Source organism: Aspergillus aculeatinus (genome assembly GCF_003184765.1).
Source record: "Aspergillus aculeatinus CBS 121060 unplaced genomic scaffold BO66scaffold_12, whole genome shotgun sequence".
Taxonomy (NCBI): domain Eukaryota; kingdom Fungi; phylum Ascomycota; class Eurotiomycetes; order Eurotiales; family Aspergillaceae; genus Aspergillus; species Aspergillus aculeatinus.
This window is the reverse complement of record NW_020291481.1, coordinates 251483-278988: the sequence shown is the minus strand read 5'-3', so window position 1 is coordinate 278988 and position 27506 is coordinate 251483. Positions and strand designations below refer to the sequence as shown.

At 53.1% G+C, this 27506-nt stretch overlaps 10 protein-coding genes across 10 annotated transcripts; 5 read left to right on the top strand and 5 right to left on the bottom strand.

Annotated features, from left to right (window-relative positions):
* Positions 1-1162: 1162 nt before the first annotated feature.
* BO66DRAFT_317613 (zinc metalloproteinase family protein) lies at positions 1163-3784 on the bottom strand (the record flags this gene model as incomplete). Its single annotated transcript, XM_025643568.1, has 4 exons — positions 1163-1259; positions 1331-3249; positions 3318-3413; positions 3476-3784. The coding sequence occupies 4 exons, from the start codon at positions 3782-3784 to the stop codon at positions 1163-1165; spliced, it is 2421 nt and encodes an 806-aa protein (XP_025506165.1).
* Positions 3785-5596: 1812 nt separating this feature from the next.
* BO66DRAFT_399661 (uncharacterized protein) lies at positions 5597-6870 on the bottom strand (the record flags this gene model as incomplete). Its single annotated transcript, XM_025648696.1, has 6 exons — positions 5597-5607; positions 5649-5695; positions 5728-5872; positions 5972-6101; positions 6388-6560; positions 6705-6870. 6 exons carry the CDS (start codon positions 6868-6870, stop codon positions 5597-5599), a joined length of 672 nt encoding a protein of 223 aa, XP_025506164.1.
* A 1676-nt stretch (positions 6871-8546) lies between these two features.
* On the top strand, positions 8547-10400 carry BO66DRAFT_427209 (uncharacterized protein). Its single transcript, XM_025650334.1, has 2 exons — positions 8547-8880; positions 8970-10400. Exons 1-2 carry the CDS (start codon positions 8821-8823, stop codon positions 9978-9980), a joined length of 1071 nt encoding a protein of 356 aa, XP_025506163.1. The 5' UTR covers positions 8547-8820; the 3' UTR covers positions 9981-10400.
* A 728-nt stretch (positions 10401-11128) lies between these two features.
* On the bottom strand, positions 11129-13797 carry BO66DRAFT_390037 (putative DNA ligase I). The gene has a single exon (XM_025646920.1). It carries the CDS (start codon positions 13743-13745, stop codon positions 11229-11231), a length of 2517 nt encoding a protein of 838 aa, XP_025506162.1. The 5' UTR covers positions 13746-13797; the 3' UTR covers positions 11129-11228.
* A 163-nt stretch (positions 13798-13960) lies between these two features.
* Positions 13961-16864, top strand: BO66DRAFT_345091 (RINT-1 family protein). The gene is made up of 5 exons (XM_025644538.1): positions 13961-14149; positions 14233-14480; positions 14537-14842; positions 14904-15048; positions 15106-16864. The coding sequence occupies exons 1-5, from the start codon at positions 14000-14002 to the stop codon at positions 16756-16758; spliced, it is 2502 nt and encodes an 833-aa protein (XP_025506161.1). The 5' UTR covers positions 13961-13999; the 3' UTR covers positions 16759-16864.
* Positions 16865-16870: 6 nt separating this feature from the next.
* BO66DRAFT_427206 (pyridoxal phosphate-dependent decarboxylase family protein) lies at positions 16871-19103 on the bottom strand. Its single transcript, XM_025650333.1, has 2 exons — positions 18818-19103; positions 16871-18686 (listed from the first exon to the last, which is right to left on the bottom strand). Exons 1-2 carry the CDS (start codon positions 18860-18862, stop codon positions 17088-17090), a joined length of 1644 nt encoding a protein of 547 aa, XP_025506160.1. The 5' UTR covers positions 18863-19103; the 3' UTR covers positions 16871-17087.
* On the top strand, positions 18789-19479 carry BO66DRAFT_33299 (uncharacterized protein). Its single transcript, XM_025644158.1, has one exon. It carries the CDS (start codon positions 19004-19006, stop codon positions 19361-19363), a length of 360 nt encoding a protein of 119 aa, XP_025506159.1. The 5' UTR covers positions 18789-19003; the 3' UTR covers positions 19364-19479.
* BO66DRAFT_390035 (RCC1/BLIP-II) lies at positions 19224-21198 on the bottom strand. The gene has a single exon (XM_025646919.1). The coding sequence runs from the start codon at positions 21143-21145 to the stop codon at positions 19415-19417; it is 1731 nt and encodes a 576-aa protein (XP_025506158.1). The 5' UTR covers positions 21146-21198; the 3' UTR covers positions 19224-19414.
* Positions 21199-21374: 176 nt separating this feature from the next.
* On the top strand, positions 21375-24120 carry BO66DRAFT_390034 (Golgi transport complex subunit COG3). Its single transcript, XM_025646918.1, has 4 exons — positions 21375-21669; positions 21735-22074; positions 22137-23156; positions 23211-24120. The coding sequence occupies exons 1-4, from the start codon at positions 21461-21463 to the stop codon at positions 24087-24089; spliced, it is 2448 nt and encodes an 815-aa protein (XP_025506157.1). The 5' UTR covers positions 21375-21460; the 3' UTR covers positions 24090-24120.
* A 212-nt stretch (positions 24121-24332) lies between these two features.
* On the top strand, positions 24333-26380 carry BO66DRAFT_390032 (T2 family ribonuclease). The gene is made up of 6 exons (XM_025646917.1): positions 24333-24775; positions 24884-25178; positions 25235-25427; positions 25536-25784; positions 25873-25970; positions 26099-26380. The coding sequence occupies exons 1-6, from the start codon at positions 24447-24449 to the stop codon at positions 26240-26242; spliced, it is 1308 nt and encodes a 435-aa protein (XP_025506156.1). The 5' UTR covers positions 24333-24446; the 3' UTR covers positions 26243-26380.
* The last annotated feature ends 1126 nt before the right edge of the window (positions 26381-27506 follow it).

Sequence of the window (27506 nt, the reverse complement as noted above, 5' to 3'; positions counted from 1 at the left end):
TGTGCTTGTGCTCAGCAAAGTCGAGTCCTCCTCATGCATGGATGGAACGAACGGAAGCTTGCATCAGTTCGAGTACAGTACAAAGTTTATTCGTGCGAAACTAAGATCCCTCCCCCCATAACAGTTTGAGTCCCCGGGACGAGTCGGAATTATCTCGTGGTCGTTGAGGTTGCACACGATCCTCCCCGAGGGGCAGGTACTTAACTGGGGGAGAGAGCGCCAATGGTTGCATAGGTAAGGTACTAAGTAAGTAAACCGGGACTGCTACTTATTTAGGTAGGTAGACTTCCTTGGAAGTTCCTGTGATACGGTCCAGTATGTTGTGGACACCATCGAGCTAGTTCGAGTTCAAGTAGCTGCATAATGGATGATATGGAGACTACCTAGTCATTGACGCAACACATTCAATCTTACCAAGCAACAAGTTGGACTGGAAGCTGTAACATCTACATCAAACAGCCGAAAAAAAGCAAATATGTGATTATCTATGAGCCCTCGGGCCAACGTCAATTATGTTCTCCTAACAGGTATGTCCCACTATCAACACCCATGATTCTAAGTCCTGCTTTTCTCATGGGATACCTCCTCTCCGCGTACTGGCCTATAGTAGCCCAGTAACCTCCCTCCAGCCAAAGTAGGCAGCAGAACACTAACAACAAAGAAAACAGAATCAGGGCCACAGAAACTCCTGGGCGCCGCCCAATGTCAACCACACGGCACGAGAAGAAAACACAAAGGCACAGCGTCGGATGATCTGCACCTCTACATGCACAGATATAATGCAACATGCAACATGCAACATGCAACATGGGGCTGGAGTATGCAATAAACCTCGGATAGTGCCACTCGCGGGATCAACATGGGTCACCGCCTCGGGTATGTAGTTAGAAGATCAATTTGCAAGCACATCCAGACACAAATCAAGAAGGGTGAAGAAAAGACGCATTCAAATGGGTATCCTGCGTTGTTCATCGAACTGAAGGCGTGAAAGAAACGTATTCGGAGGAGCAACAGTCGCTCGTAATCGAGACACGGACCCGGCGATTGGGGCACTGCATCGGTCGGTCGCAGGGACCCAGCTGCCCTTCCATTCGGGTAACCTGGGCCCGCAAACCCAAGCAAGGAAATGTGAGAAATCTCATGGTCATCACACAATGTCAAATCAGTGCATGATGACTAGTGAGAACCCATCAATCCAGGACCCACTGGATCCCGTGATTCCGGCGATTTTGTATCCCAAAGGAGGTATTAAAGTGTGTCTAATGCCAACTTGTCAGTCCCAAAGCCCTGCAATCCAAAGCGACGAGATCACGCGAAGGGCTATTCTTACCCTGAGCCTCCCTGGGCATTCCCGAACATGCCAGATTTCCTCCCTTGACTGGTCAAGATCTCAATAGCGTCAATCCAGTGGCCGGCCCGAATGTAGAAACCGAGCAAAATCTCCCCTCTCCGAGTATCTGGTTTCTTCATTAGCGCCTGTCTATTAAGTGGGATAAGGGGATATTTACCGAGCACGAAATCATCACCGCCAGGTTTCCCTTCTCTGTTGCCAAAGAGCTGACTCGTTGCATCCTCATAGAAGAATTCAAGTCCATTGACGGCCGCACCGTGGTAGATCCGGACCGATGTCAAAAGCTTGGTCGAGATGAAGGCACAATCCAACAACAGCTGCTCGGGTTGGCTGCCTTCCAGCTGAGAAAGTCCTAATTGTCTACCCTTGTAGCCGGTATGGCTCTTGGGTAGTTTCACCAGGGACAATTTCGATTTCAGAGTACTGATCGAATCCACCGTATGACTGCCAAGAGCTCCAGAGTAGATGATCATTTTGACGCTCTTCTTCTTCTCCTTATCGTTGCCGAAGACGCGTTGACGCAGTTCAGTCTCCGTCACGGTGATTTGCCTTGGAAGCCCGTTGCTACTCGACTCACTGTTCATATACTCAATAAAGTTATGGCAAACGTTGTCACCTTCGGCATAGAGTTCGATGAACGCGATTCCCGATGGAGCCGTGAGAACAATTTTGCCGTTTTCGACGGGCCAAACCTGAATGCTGTCATCGGAACCTATAGGAGCATCGCTGGGCAATCGGAAACAGGGATGGAACCGGAACCGCAGAACGTCAAGTCGATGCCAGCCACATTCATCCTGTGGTAAGCACAATTTAAGACCTTGGGTCTTCGTTCGGGTGGAAAATGGCTCGCGTGTGAGGAATGACCGGTTGAGGCGGACATAGTCCCTAAGCATGATGCCCGACTCTTGGTGTGGACACCCGAAGAGGTGACCGACCTCATGAAGGTGCGCTCCGATACCGATGTTGGCAGCTTCCCAGCTGGATCCAGCCTCTCCGCAATCATTAGCTACAAAGTCGGTGTTTGTTCTGGTGCAATCAGTGAAGGCATCCACAACCTCTTCCATATTGGACGGGTAGCTGTGGAGGCTATGGGAGCCGAAGATCGCTAGCTTGAGGTCTCCGGAGTCCGAGCCCAGGGCCGCATGACCAGTGATCACTTGAGAGCTTGTGTCCCAGTGTGAGTCGAGAAGCAACACGGAGACATACTGCTTCTGACCTGGCTGAAGGTGAAAGTAGTCCTTCACGGCATCTCTCGCGATCCGGAATAGCTCATCCTTCTGAGTAGCAGAGCCGTGCTGCTGCGCAATGTTGAGGTCCCGAAGTTCCGCGACTGTCTTCTCGGTCCGAACAACGTGGATTTTGGCCTCGTTTCGCATTTGGCCAGTAGTTGTATCGCGACGACTCGACGTACCCAATTGCCACTCATCCTCGAGCCGGAAACAGCGCCGTCCAAGATTGTTGCGGTACATTTGTTCCCCGGTGAATGCTTGCCACAGGTATGCTGCCATCCGATACTTTTGAATAGCGGTTTCGAGGCCATTTCCATCCCGTTGTTGTTTCTCTGGCGGGGTGTCGAAGGTGCCATCAGAATCCTTTCCGAGCAGTATCACCAACTGCAAAGGTGGAGCATTGACCAGTGGGAGATAGTTGATGCAAATCCAGGATGAATGAACCGATTGGTGCGAGCTACCGGACGAATGCTTGCTCGACACAAATTCGAAGCGCAGTCGATTGGGACCAGGTACTAGATGCACCAAAGTCTTGAAGTGTGAAGAAGTAACAGGCCATGAGGTCGACGGGAAGCTATCCTGGTGATGGTAGACTGTGACAGTTCCGTCCAGCGGATGTTGTCGCGGATCTCCAACCTGACCGTAAACAAGCAGTACCTTGTGGTGCACCTATGAATAGTCCCCCGAAAGTCAGACCTCGAGCCCACTCACGGTCCACCAGAGGTTATATCACTTACCCAAGAGTTTTCCGAGACAGATATGATGCGGGGTGCGTAAGGGGAAGAAGGCGTGGGCGACCGTCCTACTCCATTCACAGACATAGTACTACCAAACTAATAGGGATCCCAGACCATCAGTAAGTAAGTTTACCTCGCGCAGATACGAGATCACATACATAGGCGCTGTTCCGCTGAGAAGAAGAAGTAGTGAGGGGGCCCGGTCGTTGTGGCGGCACGGCAAGGGGTGAGATTGCGCTGGGTGTGCTGCTGCTCTCACTCAGCGACGGAAGGTTGGGAGAAGACAAGGTAGGCTTGATCGAAGAAGGAGGGGTGAGGGAGCTGGACGAAGCTGTTTCAAGCGTTGATGACGATTGCCCCGAAGTTACATCGCCATTAGACTGGGATTCGGTCGATTTAGTCTCCGGCGACTTGGTGGTAGTGAAGCTAGCCTTGGAGCGTCGACGTAGCGTCTTGAATAACGGCATGGTGGACGATCTTTCTTGATTGTTGCTGAATCAAGAGGGTCGAAGGACTAGAAGGAGGGTGAGGAATTATACTGGGAAGGGAAAGAGAGGCTGAGCAGCGCTGGCCGGTCTGTCTCTTCTGCTTTCACTGCTTTGGGGGATGTTTTCTTTCGCGACCATCCAATGAGAGGTTTAGAGATTCGCCAGGGATAAACGAGCGACTGTCAATCTTCCAAGCCGATGTGCTGTCGTCAAACTGGGTATAATTGCTGGGATTCCTGCGTGGACTAACACGCTGCTGCTCTGCGCTGTTCGGTGATTGTCCCGACAACAAGCTAGGAAAAAAGCAACCGTTTGCGGTTGCGATTGATCAACCACTGGAATAAGCACCCCGCAATCACTGGAATTTCTGGAAGTTTAATGGAAATTCACAAATTGACAGTTGGTTTGGAGAATAATTGAACAAGCGAGAGACAAGAAAGAGAGAAAGAGAGCAGGAAAGAAAAGAAGAAACGAGGGGAGATAGGACCAACAATGGGGTCAACTAGAATGAAATCATTAGCCAAGTCAAAGGCGGGGAGGGGAAAAGATTAGAGAAGCTGAGAAAAGAGGGAAAAACTAGGAACAAGAGGCAGACCAGAGGGCTGGCTTGACCAAGGAAGGAGGGACTTTTGGTGTAAAGGAGGGCCAACAGAAAAATAATAATGATAATAAAAATAATGAAAATATGAGTAAAAATAAAATAAGGGTAGAAATAAAAGTAGTAGGGGGAAATTAGGTGATAATCAACGAATGGAACTGGTAAGTAAACTGGTGCTTAGGTTGCGTCTATCGCTCTCTCGCTCTCTCTTGCTCTCTCTTTTTCTTGGGTTTCTTGGGGGTAAGAAAGGAACTAAGGAGAATAATGGATTATGGAACAGACAGTATTGACGGGATACTAGTACTCCGCAGTAAGACTATGAAGAAAAGAGATTGGAAGTGAGAGAAGTGGAAAAGCCGGATGGGGTCGATTAGTGCCTGGAACTAAAACTAAAGAGAACAATCGCCAGCCATTGTGCTAGTCAGTTATGTCATTGGTATGTGAGACACGCAAAATGGTCCAGCAAAACAAGCAAAATAAGCCAAAGAGGGAAAAAAAAGAAAAGGAAAAAATAAAGAACTGCAACGGCCAATCTCCTACCGGGTTATCTGAATCACTCCCGGTCAGAGCCAGATCCCATTCCCTTTCCGTTACCACGGCTAAAAGCTTGTTCGGCTTTGGTTTGAACTCGCTGTCTCCGTCTGTTTCACCTCGACATGCTATCCTCAGTGCCACGCTGCAGAATTGCAGAGAACCACAGACCCTTGAGCCCTGGTGTTGACCCTTCCGCCCCGGTGGTCCCTGGATGCAAGCCGATAACGACCGAGACCGAGAAGTGCCCCTGTAAATGGGTACAAGGTCGATAACCCCGATTAAAGGAGAATGGAGAATAATAGACCATCAGAAATAGCGATACTAATCACAAGTGAATTGCTGCCATCGGCGATTAAGGTGGGGGGGTGGTGGAAGGAGAGGAGGGGCTACAGCCAAGCTGCAGCCAGAGGGGGCTCGTTGCGAATAGACAAGGGTGTCTTACGTAGGCTAGATGCCACTGGCCAACAGGGGGAGGGAACAGAAGTGCAGGAAGAATGGTTAAGAACGTGAGATAGTGGCCTCTACCAGGCTAAACTACGGTGGAGGGTGGACTAGTTAACTAACCACTCGCTGTCTTCCTAACATCACCGTCTCACCATCCCGGTCCGGTGGAGCCTAGCTAGACGATCGTCTGCTATATTTGTCTTTCGGTCTTATCCTCAGCCTCTTGCTGCAGTTCCGTGGTAGCAACGCAAACTGCTGCTATCTTACCGTTCCGAGAATCGATATAGGAACCGAGAGCGGTCGGCCAGTTAAGGCTTATGTACTCTGCAGCGAGTACAGTACGTACAAAATATCGCTTTGGCCTGACTGAGCAGGAGCCGGTCGGTATGGGTAACCCGTGATGCGCAGAAGAGCAAAAGCAGCAGCAGCAGCAGCAGCAGCAGCGGCGGCGGCGGCGTAATCGCAGGGATCTCGGATCTTCCTTGCTAGCGCTGTACGTACCACGCCGGCAGGCAGAACAGTTTGAGTGGCACGGCAGTAGGTGTTTTGATGGTGGTTGATATTTCTTGGCTGCCGTTCGGCGCACATACCTTTGGACTCAACTGTAACTACTTCGTACTGAACAATCAGAATGTTAACAATCAGGATGCAGGATGCAGCCCGCAGAAAGGGAGGGAGGTTCTGGATCCCTTCCCCTTTTCCCTCTCTTCCTCGGAGTAGCTATGCAAAGCTATTAAATACCTCAAAGTCTCACAGCGAGATAAGAGACAGTTGCTATCCCCCTATCTTATTCCCCTGATTTCCTCCCCACTTACACAAGGGCTAACTAACGACATCGTCTCTAAAGTCTTGTCTACTCAGCTCCAGACATGGATGTCGCACTGCTCAAGTTCCTGGAGCGTTACTTTTGTTTTTTTGTTTTTTTTTTCTCTTCTGCAAATCCCGTCTGTCGTGACTCGTAACTTAGGCATCTTTGCTCGCCCGGGTCACTACTGCGGTTCCGCACCTTAGCTGGTGAACCCAACTTAGACGGGATGGCGCCTGCCGGTAAGAGGGAGCTTGGCGCCAGGAGCGCCCCCAGCTCCAGCCTCCATGGAGCCTTGAGACTAGATCCATCCCAGAACCTGGATTTGGTCCTGCTAGTCTCAAAGAAGTCGAGAAGAGCCCACCGTGAACGGCCTAATTAACGACAGATTTGTCCCTTATCATGCCGTTGAGAAAACAGCCCCATTGTTGTGTTGTTCCATCTCCCCTCACCACCCTCAGCTATCAAAGTGTGCACACAACATAAGTGGTTGTCTACAAAGAACAATCTGCTCTTACTATCGAGCCCTACCGCCTTTCCTCTATATGCACATGGATTGTAGTGAAGCTCCCATAGTGACAGCTGCTCGATCATTAAGTCGCTGATAGACGGCTCCAATTCCGCGATGGTGGTGCTACTGCTGCTGTTCGCAAAATCCAATGTTCCGGACCAGGTCCACGTCATGTTTCGCGAGTTCCTTGTTTCTTTCCCATTGTGATCCCAGCGGCTGTGCCCCCGTACTCCGTACTCTTTCTCCCCGTTTGCTTTCCGAGTAGCTCTTCCGATCTGGGTCCCTCCCTAGGGGCATTTGCCGTGAGAGCTCGACCTGATTGATTATTGCAGGACAACAGGGTGCACTCCACCACCTTAGTCCCCCCCGATGTCTCCATCAGCCTTAACCCTGCTTTCTTCTGGGACGATTCATATTCCGGAGCCCCAGCAGAACAGAACTCTTCTGGTGTGTAAACTCCTAACCGATAGTAACCAGCAGATGAAATTCTCCGCCTACGGAAAACCCGCAATGGCGCAAGAACATTTCCGGGGATGAGAATAAGGATAAGAATTGAAGGAGAATGTTAGGTGCCACTGCGCGGAGCCCTACATGCTGGATATCAAATTCAACCACAGATGCCAGACAGTGGGACCCGTCGGGGGAGTGAGCAGCCACCATGATGGATGCTACCGACTCTTGTTGTTATTCTGTGTATCAGAAGGGATTTACCAAGTTCCAGACCCTTAGATCTTTTCTACGGACCCTTCCGTTGTACGGAGGTTGATAGATGGCTATGATCTGAAACCGAGCGCAGGGCATAGAACCCCTTCGGTGGGTGCGGCAGGGACCTGAAGAGCGGAGGGGCGCCGGAGACAGCGGCTAGGCCATGGCAACCAGACAGTGTTTGCCCTCTGGCATCGATGCATCAGCATACTTTTGTTATGGTCAATTACCCCGGTTAAGCAGAGGGCCTGCAGCCTGGGGTTGACAGCTGGACATCTAGGTAGAGTCTACTCATGTATGTATCTAGGCAGACGGCGGGAGAACGAAGGGAGGAACTGGAATGAATGGATGGAGAGATCGGAAGATTTTCTTTCAGCATATTGAACTGCTCAGATTGGCGACGGCTGCAGTCCTGGAACATTCCGATAGTCGCAACGGGTACTGTACCATTGGCTGTGAATTGACCAAATATCCTCACTTGTTGCTTCAGAGATTGACATCGGGTTTCAGTAGTGCTTCAAAAGGGCATTTCTTGGTAGGCAGAATGAATTCGAATCAACAGAAAGGCCCAGTAACGTAGTATGTTGTTAACCAAGCGGTGATTTGTGCAGTGCTGTTCAATGTAGACAATCAGAAATTGAGAAGTGCCAGTCACTATTCTTGTTTATTGCAGGTAGAGTACAAAAGACTTGCTGGTTGACGATAGTGGTTGTGTTGTATTGATGTAAGTTACAAGTTGCCAGGCCGAGCCAAGGGATGATGCATTGGGAGGATGGAGGATGAATGGCGCTTATCCACCCGCTCTCCAAAAAAAACCTCTCTTTTTCCTCCCTTTTGAATTTTCGACACAGAACGGTTGACTCCAGAGATCTTCCAGTGCAAATTTCTCACCTGCAACGGCGACTGCATTCATTCATTAGTTCGATCAAAATTCCCATTAGTTTGTCCGTCAACAAGAAGCTTTGCAGCTTCTAGAAGTCCTTTCATCCATCCATTTCGGTTGTTGTTGTTGTTGGTGCTCACTCCAATTGAAGCCGGACTACGGACTAAACTTCCTCACTAAACCAACTTCGACATCGAAACCGACTAAACTTCTCTGGGCTTTACACGATCGATCTTCCTCCAATTGGGTTCCATCTTTTGCTTGTTCTTTCAGCCCTTCGTCCCCTCTTCTTCTACTTCCCAGACTTCCACTCCTCAGCCCAGCCTTGCTTCTTCCGGCTTGAAACTCTGTCACAAGCCGGCCTTGCTTTGGACATTACCTACCTGGGGCCCTGTCTTTCTGCTGTCATCACTCCAGGCTCACTCCCTCTCCATCCTCACTAGCCTCCGAGTGGTCTGTGACCACCCCCATCCAATCCTGTTTCCTGCAAGCAAATCCCCGGTGCATCTGCTGTCGTCAAGACTACTACGGAACAATGGCCCTCACTCATCCGCCCACCGCTGAGCGAACGATTCGAAAAATTGACATTGCCCAAGTATGTGATTCACCAGCTCCAATGTTGGACGGCTCCTCTGCATCATTATCTAGACACCCAACTAACGGAATGCTTTCTCCTGTGTGTAGGTGTCCCTCAACCTCCAAGATCGTCTAGGCCTCGCCAAGGTCAAGTACCAGAATGGTCGACTCCATGCTATTGACCCCAACGTCAACGGAGGAAGACAGGCTTCATTGGGAAGTGACAAGCCATCGGATTCCTCGTCAGACATTTCCCACGGTCGTAGTGAGACGCCTTTGACTCCGCCGCCCTTGCCGAATCCGTCCTATTCCAAGGAGCTGCCCAGGTCGTCCCGCAACAAACATGCAGCAACCTTCGACTCTCGAGTGATGCAGCCGATGTTGTCGGCCAGTCGTAAACGTCTACGGTCGGACTCAATCACCGAGCAGACTGTGAAGGCACCTCGAGTTTCCTGGAAGGCTTCATATCATCTGCCTGAATCGTCTCCGGGTTTCAACCGACACCGAGCAGGCCGGCAGCTCCACCTCCCTTTCATGCCAGATTCAGCTACGATTCCAGAATATTCATCGCCGGCATATCCTCCGCCGTCTGAGGACGATAATGATCCAGATCTTCCTGTCCACAGCTTCCAAGCTGTAAGCTCCATGGTGGGCTCCTCCCCCCCGCGCACTCCCCCTCCCAAGCACATCCGTTCGTCCCGCAACGAACGAAATCTACGCCATGAGGACGGGGCCGATCTGCTTCTATACCTTGCCAACTCTCCCACGCCAGCCAGTGTCAGCAAGCCCCAGGCCCGAGATTTTCCTCCTTCGACACCCCCCAGCCAGCATGCCGTTCTACCATCGCTGACCCCAACCCTCGGGGGTGGTGTCTTTCCCAGCTTCGGCACTCCGAACCAACAATTCAATTTTGCTGATTTTGTGAACGTGACGCCGAGTCCAGCACAGCCAGCCTGGGGCGGCCGCACACCAGGGGGCCCGTCAAGGACCCCGCTGGCTAATAAAGACCGCAGGCGCTCCAACCTGGACAGCTTGCTACCACCAGGGGCGGATAGCCCCAAAATCCGCTCAAAGGGACCGACGACTGTCTTGCAACTCGGGGAGGAGTTGCGACCGTAGCCCCATCGTCCATGAATGTATATGCCCGCTTCCAATGATGGATGCAATTCGGGCTTAATACTTACGACTCTTGATGACTGTTATGTGCCCATTTTCCCTATTTCTGTCCTAGTCTCATACCCCCTTTTGCTGTGTTGCTCCTTCTCTGCTTGAATATTGCCCTTTTAACTCGATGAAACCATACCGGGCTATAAATGTCTGAAATTACATCCCTGCTGTCCATATCATTTTCTTCCTTGTGTCGCAATCACGATTAAGGGATCCCTGGTTATGATTTTCCTTTGTGTGCGAAAAACAAAACCATGTGACCCACCAATCAATCGGTAGATATTCGGCCTTCCTTACCATACCATGGCCTCCAAGTTTCCACAGGATAACTTTTTTCTTTCATCATATCCACTGACGATGAACTATTCAACCTTCAAGAGAAGTCCTTCTCGCGTGTCAGAGACAGAAACCTCAAGAACAATCAATCAATCCGATAGGCAACCCAGAATTTACATGTTCGAAAATCGATGACGTATCCACGAACCCATTCGCAGACATTAATTAAACCAGACGAAAGACAAGACGGAAAAAGCCCACTAAAACCCCCCCACCCAAGCCTTAAAAAAACAAATGACGTCTGCTCAGGATTTCCTTTCCAGCCGAGCATCGTATTCGTAGGCGAGGGCGTTGCCTCGGTGTTGCGTTGTCGGGGAAAGGCAAAAGACAGGCCACGGCACGGGAACCAACAACAAAAAAAAAGTAATCAACGCGTCAGCCGCAAACGCGTGAAGGAGCAAGCTGTCGCGCTGATTTCGCGTTGGCGCTAGTCTAGTTTGGGGTTAATGGGGGGGGCTTAAGTTGCTAGCCTTAGGCCGTCGGCGAGCTTTTCTTTGTTCGGGTTAGGGTGGTTTGGTGATCTACGCGCGCCCGTGGGCGGGCACGTGATGTTGGTTTTGCTTGGGCCCTTGGGGGGTTTTTTTAGCATGGGAAGGTGAAAGCCCAGGAATTTTGGGATAGATTGGGTGTTTAGCTGGAGTTACCTTGTCGAGTATTTGTCCTAGCTAGGTATTATGGCTATGGCTGTTTATGTTGGGGAGGTTGGAGGGAGTCAAGTTTTGATTGGAATTGGCTCGTGCCTACGGAGTAGATTTGTTTGTACTCGTATATATTCATACCCAAAACAGAAGGTCATCATCTCATCTACGCCAAATAGCCGGTTTGATGTTCTAGGTCATGTCTATGTCCTAGGTGGATCTCTCTCTACTCGTCAGCATCGTCCGCTGGTGCGGGCGGCTCCCCCTCCAATCTACTCTTCTCGGACTGCTTCCGCCACAGATACGCCAAGTAATCCGAGGTGGTCGCCTCGTCGATGGATTTGTCCTCGCGGACCTTGAGGAAGCGCGGGAACCGCAGACTGAGGCCGCGTTCCTCGCTCACCAGGCCGATGGCAGCCGGGTACGTCGGGCTGAGGGTGATGTCCGCGAAGGCCATCTCCCAGACCTCCTGCGGCTCGAACCAGACGTCCGGGGCGCCGTAGTACTCGACGTAGCTGGGCCGCGAGATCACGTTCGGCGACCCCTCGGCGTACCTGTCCTTGTTCGCCTGGTAGAACTTGTCGGTGAAGCCGGACATGCACTTGGTGACGGCCTCGAGGCCGCCCGTCTCCGGGTTGCGGACCGCGAGGAGGATCGGCGACCACCACTTCGCCTTGCGGCCGTTGCCGTGCCAGCCGGCCACGGGGATCAGGTCCAGCGTCTCCGAGGAGGTGCTGTAGTCCTTCTTGACCTTGAGCCAGGATTCCAGGCGCTTGTCGGGCTCGTAGGTCGACAGCAGGGCTTTGCGTCGCCCTCCGCCCGCTCTGGATGTCGAAGAGGATTTGGGGTCGGGTTTCTCGCCAGGGGCGGGGTCAGTGGGCGGCGCGGTGGTGCCGCTCAGCTCGAGGTCCGATTTGAGGACGTTGTCGAGCACCTTCACCATGATCCCTTCGCATTTGATGTCGGTGGCGCTTTTGAAGAACTCGAGGACGGCCTCGGAGTCCGCGGATGTGGCGTCGAGACTCTTGACCCAGGTGAACCGTTTGGGCACTTCGACAAATAGACTCCGCAGGAGCTCTCTACGCTCGCGGAATGAGCGATCCAACAGTGGTTGTCCATTCAGGTACATCAAGTCGAAAGCGAACAAGCACACGTTCACTTTGATGGAGCCTATATCGACGTTCTTTTTCGCGCGGTTGGTGAGGATTTGGAAGGCTTGCAGATCCCCCGTGCCCTGATCGACTGCAACCACCTCGCCCTCCAAGATGAAGCTGGACACTCCTTCGCCCCGGATCTGGGGCACGAGAGACACGAGATCCGGGTACTTCTCGGTCATATTCTCGAGATGGCGAGAGAAGACGGACACCTTGCCCGCCTCGTCGCAATGAACCTGGGCGCGTTGTCCGTCGTATTTGTACTCGCAGGCAAAGTCTCGCCCTTGTAGCTTGGTTAACATGTCTGATAGATCGCGCGTGATGCTGCCTAGCATCGGCCTGAGAGGAATGTGTAGTTGTAGTCCGCAGCGCACAAGGAGTTCCTCTGTCACGCCGCTTTCGAGTAGGCATGTTACAAGATCGTCATAGTTCGGATGTCTAGCATAGGATGCCTTGACAATTTCCTCTGCATTGCTGTAGACCTCTGCGAGTTCTTCCTTCTTCAAACGCGCCATGTCTTGTTGAGATTGGACAGCAAACTCAGCTCCCTCTGGTTTGGAGTATAGAAAGGCTCGGGCCAGCGCAATAAGCATTGTCGTCTTGACAGCCCCAATGCGCAGATTCTGGACGAGTGTCCTAACAATGTATCGACTCTCCTCTGCACCACGAGCGTCCTGCAGTAGCTTTTCAACTATCCTCTGCTTGGCCTCCTGGCTTCCACTTCCTTTACTCAGGGCAATCTTCTTAAGAGCTTGGTACACGCCCTTGATCCTCAGTGGCTTGGGCTTCATCAAGGTGAAGCTCTGCCTCTTCTTGGCCTCGAAGGCCACATCGCCTGCATCGCCGTGCTTGTCGTAAAGGGTCTTGAGACCCTGGCTATTAAGGCCATAAACCTTCTTCAGAGCCTTAGAGATCGAGGATCCGCCTAAGCCTAGCTCTATCTCATCGTACGGTGGTGAGATGGAATTCGTCGCAAGCCAGACTGCGGGAAGAACACTCGAAGGGTCACCTTCAATCAAGACCCGAAGGAAGTTGACTAGAGTATCCACAATCTTGATGCGACTGGTTGTTGCGTTCGCAAGGACGAAAGCTCTGGTTAGAAGCGCGTATGTAGCGTCGCCTCCCTGCGCGGCCCAGTGGCCCTTCAGCTCCTGCGCATATTTGGCCGCGTCAAATGTGATGGGGCTCTGGTCGAACGGCACAGCCAGAGAAATCGTATCTTCCGTTCCCGTCGATGACTGAAGAGATAGGATGCCTTTATTTTGTCCAGTGGTTGGTTTCAGGTCGGTAGCCTCCGAGTCTAGAGGCGCCGGCGCCGGCACCGGTGTAGGCTCGCTAGTGGGAGTATCGACCTGCGATGTTGGAGCGGCAATCTCTTGGTCCCACTCAGCCTGAAGCTTGCGAGCAAGAGCCTCGTCAGATAGAGTCTGTTCATCTGGGGTTTCAGTTTCAGCTGGAGTCTGCAATGCTTGCTGGGTCTTCTCCGCCCGCTTGCTGGCTTGCCCTTGGAAGAATGACGCTATGCTCCGGTTGCGCTGAGCGGAGGATTCGAGGTCATCCCTCTTCCGCTTCTTCGCCGGACTGGCCATCACGTTAGACTGAGGACAAAGGTCTTATCAAGCAGAAGCCATTGAGTTTGAGGTGCTGCGACGTGCTTCATAGTGTCTTGAGCTACGGGAGGGAAACGATGACGTTGGTTGGACGGAACGGGCAGCGGGAAGGCCAGAGCTTCCAGCCGCTATTCTCCGTTGGAGACACCGTAGCGGCCGTCCACTTTGCGACTCCACGCTGTACTTTTCCCCCCGCCAACTTCTCCAAAACAATTTATCTCACTTCGCGAAGAATGGCCACTTCTGCATCTGCCTTGTCATCGCATGAGAGGACAAGAGTGGAGGATTATTTGAACGATAAACTTCAGGTTTCTGCTGATCTAGAGAGCCTCGACTCCTTGTTGTCGAGTCTACGAGCCCAGCATGAGCTGCAACGCAAGCAGGTATATTGCTCAGCCCCTTTGCTTCAACGGCCATACTATACTTCTCCTTCCCTTTCACTATGCTAACGAAGGACTCGAAATAGCTAGCCGAAGCACAAGAAGCTCTTTCCAATGCCACCAAGGCCTCCAACGACCACGCCGAAGCTACTCGCCAGCGAGCCGAAGCATTCAACGTGCAGCAAGAGGATATTGACAGGCGCCTGAAAGCAATCACTGGGTCCGACTCTAGCGATGACGCGGCCAAGCGGTTCGAGGCTAGCATCGAAAAGCTGCGGAGGCTTGAGATTTCTAGGGGCTACATGACTGTGTTGAAGGAAGCGGAGGAGTTAAGGTGGGGAAATAGCTTCAAGTTGCCTTCTGTGCTTTAACTGCTAAAACTGCATACAGCCAGCAAGCCTTGAAGGATACCGGAAGTGATCCCAGGTTGGCGATTCAATCATATACTCGGCTTCGCAACATCTCTCGATCATTGCACGAGGCCCAGCCGGCAGCAGAAGGGGCTGCCCCTCACTTGGTCGATTATGTGGGGAAGTTGGTTTCGGCGCTCAGAGAGCAAATGAAAAGCCATTTCTCGCAGCGGCTGCAAGGAACGATGGACCGCATGAAGTGGCCTTCGAAAGACTTGCAGTTCCCGAATGATGTTCAACTGGAGTGGAGGGAGAACGTCGGATTGCTCCTCGACTTGCAGATACCGTACGCCTTTATTGAATTCTTGTTGCGGAAAGCGGTTCATGCTCTAACACAAATGCTATAGTGAGCTTACTGGCCGCGCTTCTGTGCCCGAGCATCAATGCGCTGAGCCTCCGGTGCTGTTGCCGCTCGAGGTGATGGTGCATCCGCTGGAACTTCGGTTTAAATACCACTTCAGCGGGGATAAGCCGACGAACAGGCTTGACAAGGTACCGTACTATCCCGTATAACTACCGTGTTGAAAACCATGAGTCTAAGAGTCGCAGCCGGAATACTTTTTAGCTCATATCACGGATCTGATGAACAACTTCGGGAGTTTCTTCGCCTCGTTCTTGCAGCCTATATTCGACGAAAAGGCGAAACAGGTCGGAACCGACCTCGAGTGGAACTTCTATAATGCCTCTCATGCCTTTATCACAGCACTCTTGCCTGTGTTGCGGAACAAGATAGCCACCTTCATGCCTCAAATATCGACACACCCACAACTCCTGAGCCATTTTGTGCACGAATTGATGACTTTTGACAGCGAGGTCCGCGAATCCTGGAACTATTTACCGGACCCCTATGTCGCTGGGGACTGGAAAGGTGTGACGTGGGAGGTCCTGACCAAACAGGGTTGGTTTGATCGCTGGCTACAGGTTGAGAAGGACTTCGCTTTAGCTCGCTACAAAGAGATCGTGGACGCACCAGACAGTGGTCATATCGACTACGATGGCGTTGAGCTCTCGTCAACGAAACCGACCAAGGCCGCGATCCGTGTCAACGACCTCCTCGAAACAATTACCGAGCGTTACCAGCATTTATCGTCGTTCAGTCAAAAGCTTCGCTTCCTTATCGACATCCAGATCACCATCTTCGACCAATTTCACGAACGCCTACAGTCCGCTTTGGAGGCCTACCTCGCAATGACCTCAGCTATCGGTCGGACCGTGCAGGGCTCGGACGGACAGGCCAGCGTCGAAGGCGTGGCTGGACTTGAGCGACTTTGCAGAGTCTTTGGAAGCGCGGAGTGGCTCGAGAAGAAGATGGAAGATTGGAGCAACGAAGTATTCTTTGTGGAGCTCTGGACTGAGCTCCAAGAGCGCGTCAGGCTAAATAAGGACGGCGGCAAGAACGTGGCGGGCTCCATGTCTATCGCAGACGTTGCATCGCGCACTTCCCAGGCTGTGAACAACAGCAACCACCACAACGACGACGATCAAGGCACAGCCTCCGAAGGCGCCTTATTCGACGAGACTGCTTCCGCATACCGGCGTTTACGACTCCGCTCCGAGTCGATCATCACATCCACGCTAACATCAAATGTGCGCTCCGCTCTGAAGCCTTATTCCCGCGTTTCGACCTGGACAACCCTGGCAGCCACAACGCCGGCTCCCAACGGCGCTCCTCTGCCGCCCACCTCCGACCTAGCCCCTGTCCTGCGTACCATTTCCGCAGAGCTATCCTTCCTCTCCCGAGCCCTGGGATTCGCCCCCTTGCGCCGGATCACCCGGCAGGTTCTTCTCGCGATTCAGACGTTCATGTGGAGCAGCATCCTGATGAGGAACACGTTTTCAGCCTCTGGGGCCCTGCAATTCATTAGCGACATGGACCACCTCGGCAGTGTGGTTGACGTCGCTTTAGGCGCGGCGAGCCATCCTGGCGGCTCTAAGAAAGTGCTGAAGAAGTTGAGCGAGGCGCTTCTACTGCTCGGGCTGAGCACGACGGGGCCAACAGCTCTGGATGGCGCCACAGACCCGAGCGAGGATGAGCCCACGCAAGCGGGCCCTACCGCTCGAGCCGGGCTCTGGGAGGTCGAAAAACGGCTTTTCAAGGACAATGAGAGCGCAAGAGAAGTTCTAGCCGAGCTTGGAATCGACTCGTTGACGGAAGCGGAGGCTAGAAGTGTCTTGGAGCGGCGAGCCGAGATTGGTAACTAGTGCTTGAGCATAAGAGGGGGCCCTGTTGTGCATTATCGCGGGCCGGTGAAGTACTTGAACTCATAAGATATCCATTGAACGTATTTTGAACCTATTGACAAGCGTCTTGCGACGACATTATAATTTCTATGCTCTATTCTATTAGTTTTTGTTTTGTTTGTCTTCCCTTCTAAGCCTCACGCCAATGTACAGCCACTCTGAAAGAGATATACCAACCAGTCTGTAGAATGTTGCACTCAAACTACAGTCGGACTGACCCGCGCAGGGAGAAATGGGGCTTATCAACGATGCACGACAAACCCAAGACCCCAGCGGCACCCGGCACGGCTCTAGCGACCCTGGGCCTTCAACTTCTCGACAATGGCGGGGCCGACCTCCTCGATGGCCCTGAGCAGCGCCTCGACCGTCTCCTTGGCGGTCTGCACGTTGACCACGCAGCGGAAGAACTTGCCGTCGCCGACGGCATCCTCATCGCCGCTGGGCGGGGCGAAGTCGACCATGAACCCTTTGTGGACGATCGCATGCGTCACCTGCTCCGTAACCTTGCTGTTGGCCTTGGCCCTCTCGGCCTCGGCTTCAGCCGTCGTCGTCGTCGTCGCCGGGGCGCGCGGGTAGACCATCTGCCGCTGGGGCGCATAGTAGAAGCAGACCTGCAGGCACGGGGTGGGGTTCTCGCTGACGAGGATGAAGTTGTGGTTGTGCTGGACCAGGGTGGCGAGGTGGGCGGCGACGGCGCAGGCGGAGTCGATCTGGCGCTCGTAGCCGGCGGAGCCGTAGTAGGTCCAGCCCAGGAAGAGCTTGAGGGAGTCGGCGCGGCGGCCGCACTGCAGGGTCAGGTCGGCCAGGTCCCAGACCTCGGGGGAGTCGATCTCCGGTTCTTCTTCCTCCGAGGAACTTTCCGACGATTCGGCCGCCGTGTCCGGGTTGTGGAAGAGGTAGCCGGCGGGGAGGGTGTTGGCGCGGTGGAAGCGGCGCAGGTCGGCGGCCAGGAGGAAGGAGCAGGTGACGGGGACGCCCAGCATCTTGTGCGGGTTGATGGCGATGCTGTCGGCGAGCTCGGCGCCGGCGAGCTTGTGGCGCTGCGCCGCCGAGAAGATGAAGGAGCCGCCCCAGGAGCCGTCGACGTGCAGCCAGAGCTTGTATCGCTTGCAGAGGGCGGCGATCGCGGCGAACGGGTCGAACGAGCCCAGCACCGTCGTGCCGGCCGTCGCGTTGACGTAGAACGGGGTCCGGCCCTCGGCCAGCGCCTGCTGGATCAGCCGCTCCAGCTCCGCCGGGATCATCCGCCCCTGCTTGTCGACGGGCACCGCCCACACCGCGCTGCTGCCCAGCCCCAGCATCTGCGCCGCCTTCTCGATGCTGTAGTGCCCGTGCGCGCTCGTGAACAGCACGAACCGGTGGCCCCCGTTGCCCTCGCGCTTCGTCTCCGGGTACAGGTTGTTGCGCGCGATCACGATCGAGGTCGTGTTGGACGCCGACCCGCCCTGCACGGAGATGCCGCCGGCGCGCGGGCCCGTGAGCCCGAACAGCGCCGCCAGACGCTGTCCCGTGTACTTCTCGATGACCGTGAGGGCCGGCGAGACCTGGTAGACGTGGACGTTCGTGTTCAGGGCCGCGAGGATGAGCTCCGACGCGACGCCGGGCGCATTGGTCGAGGCGTACAGCTTGTCGAGGAACCCCTGGTGCCAGGTGTTGACCGAGTAGCGGAGCACCTGCCGGAGAACGTCCACCAGACCATTCTGACCCGTGCCTTCCTGCGGCAGGCTCAGCTGCAGCAACCGCTGCAGTTCCTCCGGTCTTTTGTGCTCGACTAGCGATGTGCCATTTTCATTGTCGTCGTTCGGGGAAGGGGATTCGTTGGAGGCGAGAGGGTCCAAATCCGCGCTGCGGATGAAGGGGATCAGGAGGTCTTCAACTGCACTCAGGAGCTGAAGTAGATGCGATCAATGGTTAGTTTTGATTGATTGACGAATAGTAGGTTAGGCATGTCGATGATCTACTCCCCGCTGGAATGCGACAATGGGATGATGGGAAGTGGACGAAGAAACTCATCACTCACGCTCTTGACCTCCTCCGCGCGATCTGCTGGCGATGAAGCAGCCATTGATGTGTGAGCGTATCAAGCCCTGAGACTAGATTATATTGCTATATCGGCTTCAAACGAAGCTAAGGGTTGCCCGCGATTTAAAAAAAAACTTGAAGGTCAATTAATCGGAAATTCGTGGAGCCAAGCAGCAGCGCTCGAATGGGGACCGTTTGCGGATCCACAGACAGTCCCGGAATGGCGACAGATCCCGGGTTTTTGACATCATGGATGGATCCGCCGTCCCCGAGACAGACTCTGGGGGGTTTCTTGCGGAGTTGTGACAGGCAGGGTAAGTTGGATCGGGCGAGTCTTCTGGATGGAGTGGGATTGGGACTGTTGTTGTTACTTATCTGCTGCAGATGTTGGTTTATTTATTGGTGTAACCTCGGCTCCATGACTCCTATTCTGCACATTGACACGAAAGAAAAATACCTCAAAATATCAATAGCTTCGCACCTGCCTGCTTTTCCCAACCGAAGCCCACAGAACCAACTACCTAGTAATGTACAATTTAGATGACCGCTTTTTGCCACCCGTGGTTATTTCACATATTGCAACGAAACAGTAAAACTATACCCCAGAATAGATCGCCGAGATGTGTCGTCCGCACTCCACCCGTTGTTCCATGTTCACCGTGCGACGACCGACCTTGCTCTTGTGACGAGGCATTATCTGAAGCCGTGCATCCTGCTTCTCGGCTTCTTTCTTGCCCTCAGTAGGCGCATTGATGTAGATCGGCTTGGACGAGTTGCTACGCTTGCCGGTGCCGAGTTGGAAGTGCTCGTTGCCGCCCCACCAGAGGACATCGTAGCCCCAGGCATTCATTTCATCGAGAGAATCTGTAGGAGCTGCGTCCATCTGCGTGTTGTTGTCCATCACCGCCGACACATGTGTCGTACCTACGGAGATATCACGCATGCGGATAGGGGCGAGTCCCTTCAGGCGCTCATCGTATTCGAACAGCCCACTCAAGGGCTTCACCTTTGTAAGGGAGTCTTGGATATGAGTCCATTTACCGTTACCCAGTGCACCCCAAATTCCCCGTCCACACGTCCAGACATCAACCGTGACACGGCCTAGGTCGCGGACAGTGGAAGGGTTCTCATTCGAACCTAGTACCCGCTGTACATCCACAGCGATGAAGCTATTGGCGCCTCCGGCGGCAATCCGAGTGGCCTTGGGGAGGTATGGGCCCCGATAGAGTCTCCTAATCGGCACCATGATGGGCGCATCGCAGTACGGGAATGACGGGTCGAATTCCATTCCCAACTGACCGAAAGAGTTATCACCGAAGGCATATACATTGCCGTGGTCGTCGAGGGCCATCGAGTGATAGTCGCCGGCCGCAACCTGGATGATCTTGGATCCCTTCAGGGCGCTGACCTCGTGGCACATGTCCACCGGTCCCTTGGGGCGATTCGCCCACTTCAACCCCGATACACCAAGCTGGCCGAAGGAGGGATAGTTTTCTGATGAAGAGGCAACCGAAAAGACGCGGCCTGAGCTGGTAAGAAGCAGTGCGTGATCGATTCCGCCGGTGACAGCGGTCACCCTTTCACCCATCCTCAGGCTGGGTTGCAGCTTGCGATAGCTCATACTAGCCGATCCAGACCAGAAAGGCACCCAGGAGCCCTCGCTGGGCTTGTGGCCTCCTAGTTGGTCTTCCTTGGCAATGGGGATCGAATAAACGGTGCCATCCGATGACAAAGTGATGAGGCGGTCATTGGACATGCAGAGCGAGGTAAGGTTCTTGCCAGTCAGGGTCGTCGTAGGCTTGAAGTCGGTCTCCGAAAAGCCCTTGCCCCATTGCACCAAATCGCCATTCTCAGTGATGGCCGCGCCGGACGTCTCGCCAAGCTTGAGGTCTCTGAGGACCTGGCCGTCGAAGTACGAAAGCCTCCGCGGAGTCTTCACTACCGAATCTTTCGATCCCGGGTCGACTACTTTGTAGGCATTGTTGCCCCAGACATAGACACCGGGACTCTTGACACTCCGTTTCTTCTGCGCAAATTGCGAGCCGAAGTCCTGGGTGGCGTTTGTGAGATCCTTCACTTGTTCTACTGGGGTCTCAAGTTCATTGCCCTTGGACGTGGCGTACTCATAGCCCAGGTATCCAGCAGTACCTAAGGTTGCCACACCCAGCGAGTTCCGAAACCAGTGAGAGGAAGATCCCTGGTTGTCGCCACTGCTGGCATAAAATCGCCGCCAAGGAGCTCCAACAGCTCGACTGTTCCTCGCTAGGCGGCGAGAAGCTTGAATGGCGAGGCTGGTCGCCGATTGCCGTCCCCGAGGTGTCCACATGATGTTCAAAACACCTAGAATAGGTTCATACAGTCAAGGTTGCTCGGATTGACTGGTCTGTGCTTATGGTAAGAGCTCAAAGGCAAATCTCCAAAAGATTAATTGTGAATGGTCGTTGCGTCAGATACCGTAAGCGGAAGGTGGCGGCAGAATAGCGGCGCATTGAAGCCACGGAGGTTGCGGCGTGTTTACAACCACTATGTGCGAAACGGCTCGCGGGGTGCTGACCGGACTGCCTGCTGCTTGAATTGAGGGCCTAGAACCAGGCACCAGGACAGTTATACATCTCTGAGCAGTCTCATCTCGTGAGAGACAATGCGCCAACAAGCTGCGGGTCAGCGAAGTCGTCGCCAGACTGCCCCGTCTGGACCGCCGGTGGATATTAAGGCCAAGGTGATTGATGAGCACGAGACCATTCCGGATGGTCTGGAATCTTTCACCGACATTAAGAATGAGCTGGAATTCGCGCAATGGTATACCGATATTGAGGGTAGTCTGCTTGAAGCCAGCTACGATGAGTATCAGTAAGTCGCGCAACAAGCCGCCGCCGACAAAGCCCCTGATACATGCTGACTTGTCTTTCTTTCAGAGCATGTTTACAGGAGCTCCAGTTGTCCAAGACCCACCTAGATTCCTTGTTATCGGATACATCATCGACCCTTAATCTTCTCACGAACCTGTCCAATGACTTCAAAGCCGTGGAGTCGCAGACGTCCAATTTCCAGAAGCAGTGCGAAGGGCTTCTCTCCGCGCAGAAGCACGATCTGGAACTCGCTACGGACATCCAGGATAATCTGCAGTACTATGAATTTCTCGATCCCGCTTCAAGGCGGCTTAACGCTCCGGGTGCTGGAAATACTGTGCGCGGGCAAGAGTTCTCAGATATGCTCAGACGACTCGATGAGTGCTTGGACTACATGGAGATACATGTGAGTACATATGGCGTCATGGTCTTGCTATATCACCGCATTAATCAGTATTGCTTGTCCAGACCGAGCAAAAAGAGGCCAGCGTGTACCGCTCCAGGTATCGACTCCTGATGACTCGAGCCCTCACTCTCATTCGAACACACTTTGTCACTTCTCTGCGCGATATTTATGCCGATGCCTCCAGGAAGATTGCCGACAAACAGCTCAATGAGACAACGATGTCCACCTTGCTGTATGCGAAGTTCCGGGTCGGCGCACCGGAGCTGAAACAAATTGGCCTCGAGATCCAGAAACGTGCCGTGCCTCCGTTGGACCCCGACCAAGGCACGGAAGCTGAATATCAGAGCCTTCTCAACGAGCTTCACGCCAACTATGCAGCGACTCGCGGGAAACTGATGATTCCGCTGGTCCGCAAAAACCTCAGCGACATCGCGCAGTCGCCTACCTCGTCACAGGACCTGGTTTCTTTCGCTCGTGCGAGCATTAGCTACATCCGCGGGGTCTGCTTGGACGAGTTTGAACTATGGGGGGAGTGGTTCCATGGTCAGGGTGAGCTCTATGACTTTCTCGAAACCATCTGCGAACCTTTGTATGATCACCTCCAGCCCAGGATCATTCATGAGGACAAGATAGTCAAGCTTTGCCAGCTTTGCACGCTGCTGCAAACCCGATACCTATTCGATCAGGATGAGGAGTTGGAGCAACCTCTGGACGCCAATCAACTCGACTTCACCACTTTAATTCAACCTGCTCTGGAAGACGTTCAAACTCGCCTCGTCTTCCGTGCTCAGGCTTTCCTCCGCGACGAGATCGAACGGTACAAGCCCCGTCCCGAAGACCTGGATTATCCAGCACGCAACCGGCAATTCTCAATCTCGGTCACGGAGGGCCAAATCTCCGGCCGCAAGATTGCTTCCGAGCCCATTGTCAACATCCAAAAGCCCACGAAACACATCGAAGATAGCACAGATGCAGACCCGGATGCGAAGTGGGATCTTGAGACTCCAAATGCCTTTAGTGGGTGGTATCCGACTCTCCGTAAAGCCATCTGGCTCCTGAGCCGCATTTACCGGCTTGTCAATGTAAGTCCTCGTTCTTTAGGAATCGTCAAGGCCAACCTACTCATAAATGTACAGTCGACTGTCTTCGACGATCTCGCCCATCAAATCGTCCACCAAACCACCCTCTCCCTCCACTACGCTAGCACTCTCATCCCCCCCTCAACTACTACAACCAATCCCAAACCCGCAACTCCTACTCCCCCAACTCGTCTAGAGACCCACCGCCAACTCTTCCTAATGAGTCATCTCCTCATCCTTAAACAACAAATTGTCGCCTTCGACATCGAATATGTCGCCCCGGAAACCTCTTTAGACTTCTCTGGTCTAACACACACCTTCTGGGAGCTTCGCGAAGAGCGCGGCGGCCTCTTCAACCCACGCAATCTCGTCCGCCTGGTCGGCCATGGCCTCCTGCCCCGCGTGGTCGAGAACATGTTAGATGCGAAAGTCGAATTGGATGGCCGTCTCCGGACCGTGATCAACGACTTCATCAATGGATTTGCCGGCACAATGACCGCATCACTGCCTGCGAAGTTCGTGGCCACCGCCACCGCTCAGAGACAGGCGGCGGCGGAGTGGATCTATCCGACGTGTCGGAACATCGAAACTGAGGTGCTGGGACTGAGGCGCGTGTTGGGGGAGTACCTGGATGATCTGCGGATGCGGGAGACGTTGGTAGGGGCGGTTCAAGATCGGGTAATCCAGATTTACGAGGAGTTTTGGGAGAGGTTTGTCGCCGAGGAGAGACGAAGCGGGTCAATGGCTGCAGGAGCGAGAGGGAAGGGGAAGGGGAAGGGACGTGAGGACGATGTCTGGGATGTGGATACTTTTGCGGAGTGGTGTGAGAGTGTCTTTCGAGTGGGTATCTCGGGGGTAAATGATGACGATGATGCTGTTGGTGATGGAAATACTTCAAGTCAGACAGGGAGCCTCGGCTCACTGCAGAATCAATAGATTGAGGGGCAGGTGAAGTTGTAAATAGTCATACTCTTTCTTGGCACATAGTACGGTCGCCCGCGACCAACCTTATCATGAAGTGTTATCAGGTGACCGGCGCGATAAGAAACCCGAACTCTTATCGGAGGATCGGCGGCGGAGTGACCAGTCAGAGGTCATGGGGTACAAGCACGTGCAGAACCCGGGGGGAGCTTCGAGTCTCCTTCGCCTCGCCTCATTATTGACTTCTGCTCCTTTTGTCCTCTCTGCATTGCATTCTTATCCTTTATTCTTACCGATTCCCTTACTCTCATACTTAGTGTTGAGCAACTTTAGTACCGTCTCGAGGCCTAGTCAAGTGCCTCAGCACAGCCAATGTTTATCTCCGATAGCAGCACCCGAGCTATCGGGTCCACCGCCAGCTCTATGAGAGATACGCTCCTGCAGCGTCTCCCCGGACCCCAGCAGGTCCTGAAAGCCATCACGGGCACACTCGGGGTCTCCTCTCTCTCGGGATCAGATTACTCGACCTCAGAGTCCACATTTCAGCATTGCCCGGCTGCCGAATTGAGCTGTAAGACACGGTACCATGGCCAGGATACCTGCTGCTTCAACTACCCAGGGGGTCAGATGCTACAGACGCAATTCTGGGATGCTGACCCCGCCATTGGACCGGAGACTGCCTGGACAATCCATGGCCTCTGGTGAGTTACTTCTCTAATTATCAAACGATTGCGAGAGCCTGTGATTCTGTTATTCAACATTTCAATAACCTGCCGGACTGACCCATACCCCCCTCTTCTCCTACATAGGCCGGACCACTGCAACGGCGGATTCGACCAGTACTGTGACTCGAAGCGGAGGTATAGCAACATCTCGCTGATCTTGGTGGATGCCGGTCGTGGAGACTTGCTCGACTACATGAGCACATACTGGAAAGACTTTCGCGGCGACGACCCGAACCTCTGGGAACACGAGTGGAATAAGCACGGTACCTGCGTGAGCAGCCTTGAGACACACTGCTACACGGAGTATACTCCTCAGCAGGAGGTTGTCGACTACTTCGATAAGACCGCCGATCTGTACCGAGAGCTACCTACCTATGAGGTGAGCGGCTCACCCCACCAATCTAAACACCACACACTGACGAGCCGGAACTACAGACCCTAGCCAAAGCCAACATCCTCCCCTCCTACACGAAAACCTACACCCGTCGCGAAATTGAAGATGTGCTGTCACAGTCGCACGGCGCAGAGGTCACAATCCGTTGTCGTCATGGGTCTCTGAACGAAGTATGGTACTACTTCAACGTCGCAGGCCCTCTTGTATCGGGGAAGTTCGTTCCATCGGACCCAGGTGAGCATCCAGCAGCACGCCGCGACCTCTCCCCGCCTCGCGCATGCCACATCCCCTTGCTTCGCTTTAGGATCACTTCCATACTAAACAGACTACAATCTAAATCAGACGGACAAATCTCCAACTGCCCGGCCAGTGGCATCCGCTATCAGCCTAAAACCCCACACCACGGCCACGAGCCCACGAAAACAACCACTCACAATCCCTCGGAGCCCACCTCGCCCCCGGGTGCCCCTTTTCAGGGCCGGGGCAACCTGATGATCTCAACAATGGGCCAGAAGAGAGGGTGTATTATCAGCCGCGGGGCGTGGTTCTCCTCGGGCACGTGTGCAACCTTTACTGCGAAGAAGACGTCAGGTACACCACTCCCTTCCCTTTCCACGCTCAAGACTTTTCTGTTTCATCATCTGGCAGAGCAATTTATTGAACAGAGAATTTGGATTAGATGATCTCTTTACCCTCCACTCCAGCAAGGGCAACTGCGGCTTTGCCAAGGACATCTTCACCTGCGGTGGTGCCGTGCACAAAGCACAGGAATTCAGCGTAAGCACACATCCTTCCCCTTCTTTTCGCCCGAGATATCCCGCTCCCCGCCCCTACACAACCTTCAAATCACACAATGGTGTTCGAGTCATAGGTTCACTGACACTGTACAAACTTTACATCTCCAGATCGACGATGGCAAGCTCGCATACAACGGCAACTCCACTTTCTTCGCCGACAAGGCTCCCAAGGGGCCCACGAAAAGCAAGGTCTTCGCCTCTCAGGAGGATCATCAGATTGAATTGGCGATCACCTGGAGGCCGGATTACTGAGTTGATGGTTTAATGCCTTTTTTTGTGTTTGGGTCTGCTTGAACATGGGTTGAGCTCCATTCCTTTCGTTCGTGGTGTGTATCACATATGCATGATATTAAAGATAGATTTATACAATCATATATATATATGTCTAGATGTGTGCGTTAGAACCGACGACGCAGGGAAGGATGGATGTATGTAGGTATATTTCCCCGAGATTCTGAGGTAGATTAGACTAATTAGAAAACCATGTATTGCGGGCTATCTGCCACAATACACCTAGAGTGATCATCGCAAACTGAACACAGCATGCCACTCGATCGTTTATCTCTTTGGGATGGATGGAAATCAAGCCGCTTGTACGCAGTAGCCTATCCACGTTGGAGACTTCTACCTTGAAGCTTTTATCAGCTAGGATTATGAAGACTCCTCCAATTGTTTCGAGAGGATCTCATCCACCTTGGTGCTTCGGTAAAGCGTAACAATTATACCTGTAGGGTTCTGGGCTTAAATACCGGCTCGGATACTCCTACAAAGCTCGACGCCTCATTCTCCATATATTTTATGGCTTGCCATGAAGAGTAGGACTTCTTGTCGAAGCCAAGTAGCATGATTTTAGAGAACTCTAGGATGACTAGAAAAGAACAGAGGGGTTGACGCGGGCTACCCTGGAAACCGGGATTCATGTGATCGTGTTTTCTTGGATGGCTGGGAATGTCAGGCGCAGTCAGGTTGCTCCATTCGTCAATGAGAGTATCGTAAGATGTGGTTTCGAAGGTCAAGCTGGGTAGTCTGGGTATATGAAGGGATGCCGATTATACCGGTAAACAAATCATGAAGGGTTGGATTAGAATGACTATATCTATGGCTTTTACTTGGGCTATACTAACACCGCGGATACACATATAGCTTTACCATTTGATTCACAGCTAGATTTAAGGTAGCACGCTAGGGTGCGTGCTGTAACTGCCGCTCAGCGGCTTAGCGCTGGCAGAAGGGAGCCTGATATCACTACTTCCACTAGCTATGTACCTGAAGGTCGTCAGGCATCGCGGAGGGAAGAATTGTAGCTATGCTGTTTACTTTGTTGACTCCTTGCACAGCATGTTAGAGTACTGGACTTGTTTACATGGTAGACATGGAACTCGCCATTAACGGTATAGCGTACGCTGTGTGGGCACAGATGTCTGGAAAGATCTCTTTCAAGATACTATACATGACCTTAGTAGTTATCGTTTAACCAGGACCTCTAACAGAGAAAGATATGTTTCAGGAGGGTTGC

What these genes read in the sequence shown, in the direction of transcription:
- BO66DRAFT_390032 (XM_025646917.1), top strand. Translation starts at nt 24,447, where the DNA reads ATGTTTATCTCCGATAGCAGCACCCGAGCTATCGGGTCCACCGCCAGC. An exon ending in GAGAGCTACCTACCTATGAG is followed by an intron (nt 25,179 to 25,234) that starts GTGAGCGGCTCA and finishes CCGGAACTACAG; the next exon opens with ACCCTAGCCAAAGCCAACAT. An exon ending in TACTGCGAAGAAGACGTCAG is followed by an intron (nt 25,785 to 25,872) that starts GTACACCACTCC and finishes AATTTGGATTAG; the next exon opens with ATGATCTCTTTACCCTCCAC.
- BO66DRAFT_390037 (XM_025646920.1), bottom strand. Translation starts at nt 13,745, where the DNA reads ATGGCCAGTCCGGCGAAGAAGCGGAAGAGGGATGACCTCGAATCCTCC.
- BO66DRAFT_345091 (XM_025644538.1), top strand. Translation starts at nt 14,000, where the DNA reads ATGGCCACTTCTGCATCTGCCTTGTCATCGCATGAGAGGACAAGAGTG. An exon ending in AAGGAAGCGGAGGAGTTAAG is followed by an intron (nt 14,481 to 14,536) that starts GTGGGGAAATAG and finishes AACTGCATACAG; the next exon opens with CCAGCAAGCCTTGAAGGATA. An exon ending in CGACGAACAGGCTTGACAAG is followed by an intron (nt 15,049 to 15,105) that starts GTACCGTACTAT and finishes TAAGAGTCGCAG; the next exon opens with CCGGAATACTTTTTAGCTCA.
- BO66DRAFT_33299 (XM_025644158.1), top strand. Translation starts at nt 19,004, where the DNA reads ATGGGGACCGTTTGCGGATCCACAGACAGTCCCGGAATGGCGACAGAT.
- BO66DRAFT_390034 (XM_025646918.1), top strand. Translation starts at nt 21,461, where the DNA reads ATGCGCCAACAAGCTGCGGGTCAGCGAAGTCGTCGCCAGACTGCCCCG. An exon ending in GCCAGCTACGATGAGTATCA is followed by an intron (nt 21,670 to 21,734) that starts GTAAGTCGCGCA and finishes TCTTTCTTTCAG; the next exon opens with AGCATGTTTACAGGAGCTCC. An exon ending in TGGACTACATGGAGATACAT is followed by an intron (nt 22,075 to 22,136) that starts GTGAGTACATAT and finishes TTGCTTGTCCAG; the next exon opens with ACCGAGCAAAAAGAGGCCAG.
- BO66DRAFT_390035 (XM_025646919.1), bottom strand. Translation starts at nt 21,145, where the DNA reads ATGTGGACACCTCGGGGACGGCAATCGGCGACCAGCCTCGCCATTCAA.
- BO66DRAFT_427209 (XM_025650334.1), top strand. Translation starts at nt 8,821, where the DNA reads ATGGCCCTCACTCATCCGCCCACCGCTGAGCGAACGATTCGAAAAATT. An exon ending in GAAAAATTGACATTGCCCAA is followed by an intron (nt 8,881 to 8,969) that starts GTATGTGATTCA and finishes TCCTGTGTGTAG; the next exon opens with GTGTCCCTCAACCTCCAAGA.
- BO66DRAFT_427206 (XM_025650333.1), bottom strand. Translation starts at nt 18,862, where the DNA reads ATGGCTGCTTCATCGCCAGCAGATCGCGCGGAGGAGGTCAAGAGC. An exon ending in GCGCGGAGGAGGTCAAGAGC is followed by an intron (nt 18,687 to 18,817) that starts GTGAGTGATGAG and finishes CATCTACTTCAG; the next exon opens with CTCCTGAGTGCAGTTGAAGA.